The sequence below is a fragment of the Fukomys damarensis genome, unplaced genomic scaffold, assembly GCF_012274545.1.
Source record: "Fukomys damarensis isolate Sample0158 unplaced genomic scaffold, DMR_v1.0_HiC HiC_scaffold_12, whole genome shotgun sequence".
Taxonomy (NCBI): domain Eukaryota; kingdom Metazoa; phylum Chordata; class Mammalia; order Rodentia; family Bathyergidae; genus Fukomys; species Fukomys damarensis.
This window is the reverse complement of record NW_022900924.1, coordinates 48,507,061-48,513,562: the sequence shown is the minus strand read 5'-3', so window position 1 is coordinate 48,513,562 and position 6,502 is coordinate 48,507,061. Positions and strand designations below refer to the sequence as shown.

Here is a 6,502-nt window from a genome sequence, read left to right as displayed (position 1 = left end):
TCCACCAAAGGAATGTTACAACGTGCCGGCATTTCTGAGTCTGACTGTAAAGTTGTCCAATGTCACTCCCTAGATCTTTGAATGAAATTATGTACAGCTTGATGTGTAGCAGATTAAAAGCAAATGCTTTGGGACAGACACGATGTTCTGGGTGTAAAGCAGCACGGTGAACCCGCCAAACAGGAATAACTACCCTGTGTTGTCAGCGAATGGCCCAAGATGTGGATCCCGCACAAGGACGTCTATTGAAGCTTTTGCCTACTTTCTGTGAGACTGAGCATCAGACTCCATACTGAAGTCCCCGCCTCTCCCAGAGCACCCACTGCACCCAGGAAGCAGAAACCTGAGGAGCCAAGGACTGTTTTCTTTGTTGATGTCCTGTTGCCAGAAAACAGAAATTAGATCCTTGCCCAGATTCTCCTATCAGCAAAGCTGAGCGCCAGGAAGCTCTTCACAGTAGAAAAGCAAACAAATAACAATCTACTCTTTCAAAGCTCTGGACCTCTGAGCCCTGAAATGGGGTTCAAAGTTTTATAATCACATACACATGGAGTGAACCTATTCACACTTCTCAAAATGCCAGCAGAAATAAACTTCTTCATATTCGTATTTCTAAAGGAGTTTTATTTTGTATTGGAATGAGAAGGGTTTCTAGAAATAATTATAACCAATGATATCATCCTCAGAAACAGGGAACTGAAGTCCAGAAAAGGAAAGCGGGTAGTTCCAGGTCACACAGCCGGGCAAACTTGATAGGCCTGGGATTATAATCTAATGCTCTTTCCACAACCCCGGGATGGAAAGGCGAACAGCAGGTTTGGTAAGGAAAAAAGAAGGCACATACATCGCTACAGCTCATTTTGTGCCTTGTTTTGTTTTGGCGAACGAATGTTCCTACCACGAACCAACGTGGTGAATGGCAGAAATCTTACTACCACCAAGGTAGGTGACTTCCCAGTAGTTACGCTTCCTGCAGGTAAAAGAACTGCAAATCCAGTGAGTCGTGTCTCTGCGGTGTCCTTAGCTCTGGGCTCAAGGACCAGGCCTTCTCGGGATTCCCAGCTTGGCTTACCAGTGACCTCTCTTCCTTCCTAGCAGGACCCCACCTTCCTTGGACCCCCTGCCTGTGTGTAAAGTATCAATAGCACAACACTGCTCCTGGGTCGTGACGGAAGCTAACTATGGCCGGAAGATAAGACACATCTTGAGAGAAGACAAGTGAAAACCAGATATTAAAATAAGGGTCACTTTAATTAAACAACTGAGACACAAGCATGGATCTAGGAGTTCGAGAGCCCCATAAGGAAAGGACACCAAGCACTGGCGATGAAGACGGGTTGATCAGGATGTGTTTTCTCACTTAAATACAAAACATTCCTCTTCACCAGTGGCTGCTGTGCTTCAGGAGTCCTGCAGTGGTACCCTGAGCCATGTGGCTCTGAAGGTCTTCTCTCAGAGGCAGCAAGGCCAGGCCGTCCCACCTCAGCTGCGATGCGACATTTGAAGGACATGACTCACAGGGCAGTCTTTCCAGAGCCCCGGCAGGAGAAAGGATGGAAGAAGCTTCCAGTGTTATTTTCCCCTGGTGAAAAAGCCACCAGGGCCCGGGAAAGACGAGGGGGCCCTGTCTCACGGTCATCATCCATGGTTCCTTCCTGGAGCAGGGCTGAGGCGGACTCCATCAGGGGCTCTGCAGGCCAAGGTGGCCCAGCTCAGGGCCTCGCATGGCTCAGGACAGATGCAGCTGAAAGGCACCAAGCCAGAGAGGCCACAGAGCAGGCTGTGCACCCACTTCAGGACTGGGACATAGGGAAGGCTGTGCTTTCACCAACGAGCAGCTTATTCCAAGCTTTGATATGTGCAATTGAGTATATGTGTGTGTGTGTGTACGTGTGTGTACTTCTGTTCCTGTGTGTCATTTTTTATGTGGTGCATGTCCATGTATGTGGTAAGTCTGTGTGTCTGGTGTGTATTTCTGCATGGTATAGATGGTGGGATTTGGAGTGTTTGTGTGCTGGTGTTCATTGTGTGTGTGTGTGTGTGTGTGTGTGGTGCCACTTGTATGGTATGTCTTTGTGTGTTTTTATGGTGCGCTGGGCGGTGTGCTTGCATGTCTGCGTGTCCCACTGTGTATGGGATGTGTATGTTTGCATTGTTGCTACATGTATGCTGTGCGTAGGTGTGTGGTGTGTATCTGTGTGGTGGGTTGTGTGTGTATGGACTGGCGTGTGTGTGTGTGTGTGTGTGTGTGGTGCCACTTGTATGGTATGTCTTTGTGTGTTTTTATGGTGCGCTGGGCGGTGTGCTTGCATGTCTGCGTGTCCCACTGTGTATGGGATGTGTATGTTTGCATTGTTGCTACATGTATGCTGTGCGTAGGTGTGTGGTGTGTATCTGTGTGGTGGGTTGTGTGTGTATGGACTGGCGCCTGGGCTTTGAGAGGGCAACTGAAGAAAACCAAGAAAGGAAGAGTTAAGGGAGCAAGCCTGTCTGGGGACGGAAGGGAGACCTAGCAACTCATATCCACCTGTTCATTTATACCATGGCTCTGTACAAAAATAAAAATGTTCTTCTAAGATTAACAATTTAAATAAATATTCGATTGAACATTCTTTCTCATTGTTATAGCTCATCCCTGGGGTTGATACTCAGTTCACGCTTCCCTTGCTGCCCTTGATCCAGAATTGCAATCACTTCATCGGCTTTTATTCGTTCCTGCAAAAAAAGAGACAAGCGACACGTTTCTGTCACGAGCAAAATAGTCCTGGCGGCGGGTGCTCCCCGAATGCTCCCAGGCTCCACCTGCACAGGGACTGTGGCCAAACCCAGCTGAGGATTAAACCTCATCTCCAGCCCCAGAGCGGGTCCTTGTCCCGACACCCAGTGCTCAGAATGAGTTCTCCTCTTCCTCCCCACAGGCTTCTTCTGCGCTGTTTATGCTCCTGCCCCCACCTCAGACTGCCACTTGCCTTCAAAGCCTGGCCGTGCTGCTTCCTTCTGATAATCCATCTGGTCCTGGCTGTTCCTTCTCCGGTTTCTGTCCCTTTGTCTTCGAGGCATAGTACCCCTGCATTACGTTAGGGCAGGGGCTCGGAACCCCGGCACGACTGACATTTTAGACCAGCTAACTTCTTGTGTGGGGCTCTCCCGTGCACCACGTGCTCAGCCACACCCCTGGCCCTTATTTACCACGGAGCCAAGAAGGTCTCCGAAGTTACAACAACCGAAATGTCTCCAGACATTGCCAAATGTCCCCTCCAGGGCAAATGCCTCTTCTAAAAAACCACTGGCTTAGGGCCTCATCAGTTTTAACCCAGTTGCCTCAGAAGTTTCCACACTGGTCTCCCCGTTTCACAACTCAAAGGCTTCTCACGGATCCTGCTCACTTAAATCTGACCACATCCCCTCTTGCTCAGAGCTTACAAGGCTCTCGTGAGTTCCAACTGCTACAAGTTCCCGGTTCAGTCTTCTCCGTGTGATTATAAGAAATTAACTGGTTTGGATCTCTGCTCTCTTTAGCTCTATGTGTCTCCTCACCTCTCCTCATCTTATATTCCCACTTCCTAACTTCCTGGCTGACCTCAAGGTCTGAGAAGACAGCACCCTCCTGAGAATTCCCCGGTCCAGGTCCGGATGTTCCCTCTGCCTCCTGTCTTTTCTGTCCTCCCACAGCACTCATCACAGAACCAGCTGGTCTACCTCCAAAACGCTCCTCAGACTTTCCACCTCTTTCACCCTCTCGAGGATAACTAAGTCCAAGTGCACATGTTCAGTAAACTGATTTTGTGGATCCCAGTAATTTCTCAGGACTGGGGATTTACTGCAAGGGGTGGGGCACAACATCTCCCCACCAAGTAGCATATTTCTTACATTTCTTCCTTGACCTACAACATGTGGTACTTGTCTTTTCTGTATTCTCTTTTCAGACCCCTTCCTTGCTTGCCAAAACGTGATCCAACCAGCCTCCCTCCCTCTCGCCTTCCCTCCTTTCTCTCCCCAGTATCTTCCCCTTTCTTCTTTTCTTCTTTCTGTCCTTCATTTGGTCCTTCCTTTTGGTCTTTCTCTTTCTTTTCTCTTTTCCTTTTGTGTGTGCTGTGGACCGAACCCGGGATCCTACACAACACGCTGTACCCCTGAGATATAACCCCGGGCCCTTCTTTCTTTCTTCATTACTTGAAGGACCCTTTCATCACTGGGCCTTTGCAAATTGTCCTCTGCCCGGAATACACCTCTCCAGGTGTTTATCTTCATGTCTTTCAGGTTATGCCTCATCTCAAGAATCTGGAGATGGCTCGCAGTTTACTCATCACCCTAAATCTGCTGTCCTGTCCCACTTTCCATACATGTAATTCAGTCCCATCAGAAAAATATCTTGATTACTTATACATTTGCTTCTTTTCTGTTTCTTTCCACTGCAATGTAATCTCCAGGGGCGCAGGGAATCATATCTCCTTGGCCCCTGCCGTATTTCCAGTACATAAAAAATCTACTGATTTTGTGCAAGGACTCATTTATATTCAGTGAATAAACACACACATGGATGAAGGCCTTCCCTAGCTAACGATCTTCTCCCTAAAGTATTCTTACTCCTCCTCCTCCTTATTAAAAGAAAAAAAAGTCATGTATAAGTTGTCTGCAAAAACAGCACATTTCATTTCCATGGACATAAACAGACTGTAAATGAAAGGTTGGAAAATAACGCTCTCCGCAGCTGGAACAGGAAAGCCCACAGGAGTCACACACGGGTGGTTCTGTGGTGGGATCGAAATATAAGGTGAAAGCTTAAATTTAAAAAAAGCAGTAGAAGGGGCCAGCGATTTAACTCAGTGGTTACCCAGCCTATCTCACAGGCACAAGGTCCTGAGTTTGATCCCCAGTACCAAAAACAAACAAACAAACAAACAAACAAAGGTAAAAGACAGACTGCCATTAATCCTTCTCAAAATACTCCCCCATGCTTTGAATACACTCCTTCATTCTTCCTGTCGCTTTCTGAAGCAGTTATGTAAGTCACTTGTCATGAGTGTCTTTACAAGGTGTGATAAAAATATGGTGAATGCTGCTGCTAAATGCCATCAGCAGAAGTGTAGACTCCTAAAACCATGATGTTGTGTCCCCATCCACATTCACTGGACCTGGCTCTGTTCAACCTCTGGGTCTTCCCCAAAATGAACATGTCCATGAAATGTAAATGTTTTGAGTTGACTCAGGATGTGAAGACAGTCACAAAAGCATCACTAACGACACTCATGAAAGAGGTTCTCTAGAACTGCTTCAGGAAGTTGCAAGAATAATGGGATAAGTGTGTTTAAAGTGTGCAGATACATTTTTCAAGGGGATTAAAGGCAATATTTCTTTTACTATAATCAATTTTTAAAAATGTAAATATCCACCATATTTTTGATGATGCCCATTCTATTTGACAAAGATGACTTCAATTTAAAATTTGTTGGAAGATACAAAGATGGTCACTGCATTTGTTGAAGGAGATAATTAATAGAGGAGAGAAAACAATTGTAAATATGCCTGCAGCAAATGTTGCCATATGTAATTTCATAAAATAAATACTACTTGCTAAAAAAGGACAGATAGACACCAAAATGTCATAGTGGATGTTATAGCTTGTGTTTAGATGACCCCCCACCCCCCAAAAGAAACCTCAGGGATAGGGTAGGACTTTTTCAGAGGTGGCTGGATCTGGAGAGTGGGATTGATTCATGGTGCAATGCTAGCCCCGAGGGCACTAGGACTAGGGTGTGAGTGCTATCTGACCTAAGAGTGGTGGACTGAACAAAATAGAATGGATACAAAGAGGCTCGCTACTAATCACTTGCAGTTTGTTGCTTGTTGCTTGCTGGCTTCTGGCTGCCATGGACTGTTTCTCCCATGATGCCCCTCAGCCATGACATCCCACCTTGGAGCTGGCCAACTACAGACTGAAACGTCTATGATTTGTGAGCCAAATAAACTTTTCTTCCTTTAAACTGTGAATGTTGGGCACTTTGTCTCAGCAATGAGAAGAGTAACTAAAAGAGTAGGGGACTTAAATTCCCCACTCTCACAAATAGATATGTCAACCAGGCAAAAATTCAACAAAGAAATATCAGAGTTAAACTAGGCTATAGATTATGTGTATTGAACAAGTATCTACAAACTGTTTCATCCAATGAGAGCATAATATACCATGATTTTCAGCAGCCACTGAGCTTTCTCAAAAATAAAACATATTTTAGGCCATTAAGCAACTCTCAATAAAAACAGAAGAAATGAAATAATATGACACACTCTACAGCATCAGATCACAGTGGAATAAAACTAAAAACCAACAGCAAAAGAAACTTTAGAAAATATATAAACAGCTGGAGATCAGATAGCAAACTCTTGAAGGAACAGTTGGCTCACAGAAGAATCCACGGGACAAATTTAAAACTTCTAACAGCAATCACAATGGAAACAACAACATATCAGAATCCATGGAAAAAGAAGCAGTTCCACTAGGGAA

The 6,502-nt window shown here is 45.6% G+C and overlaps 1 protein-coding gene across 3 annotated transcripts in view; it reads right to left on the bottom strand.

The window, feature by feature from the left end:
• Positions 1 to 2,226: 2,226 nt before the first annotated feature.
• P3h2 (prolyl 3-hydroxylase 2) overlaps positions 2,227 to 6,502 on the bottom strand; it is a 140,034-nt gene continuing 135,758 nt past the window's right edge. For all 3 annotated transcript variants that reach the window (XM_010624113.1, XM_010624112.3, XM_033762575.1), the window contains one exon: positions 2,227 to 2,715. In XM_010624113.1, coding sequence (XP_010622415.1) covers positions 2,623 to 2,715 — 93 coding nt within the window. In that variant the 3' untranslated portion in view covers positions 2,227 to 2,622. The remainder of the gene's footprint in view (positions 2,716 to 6,502) is intronic.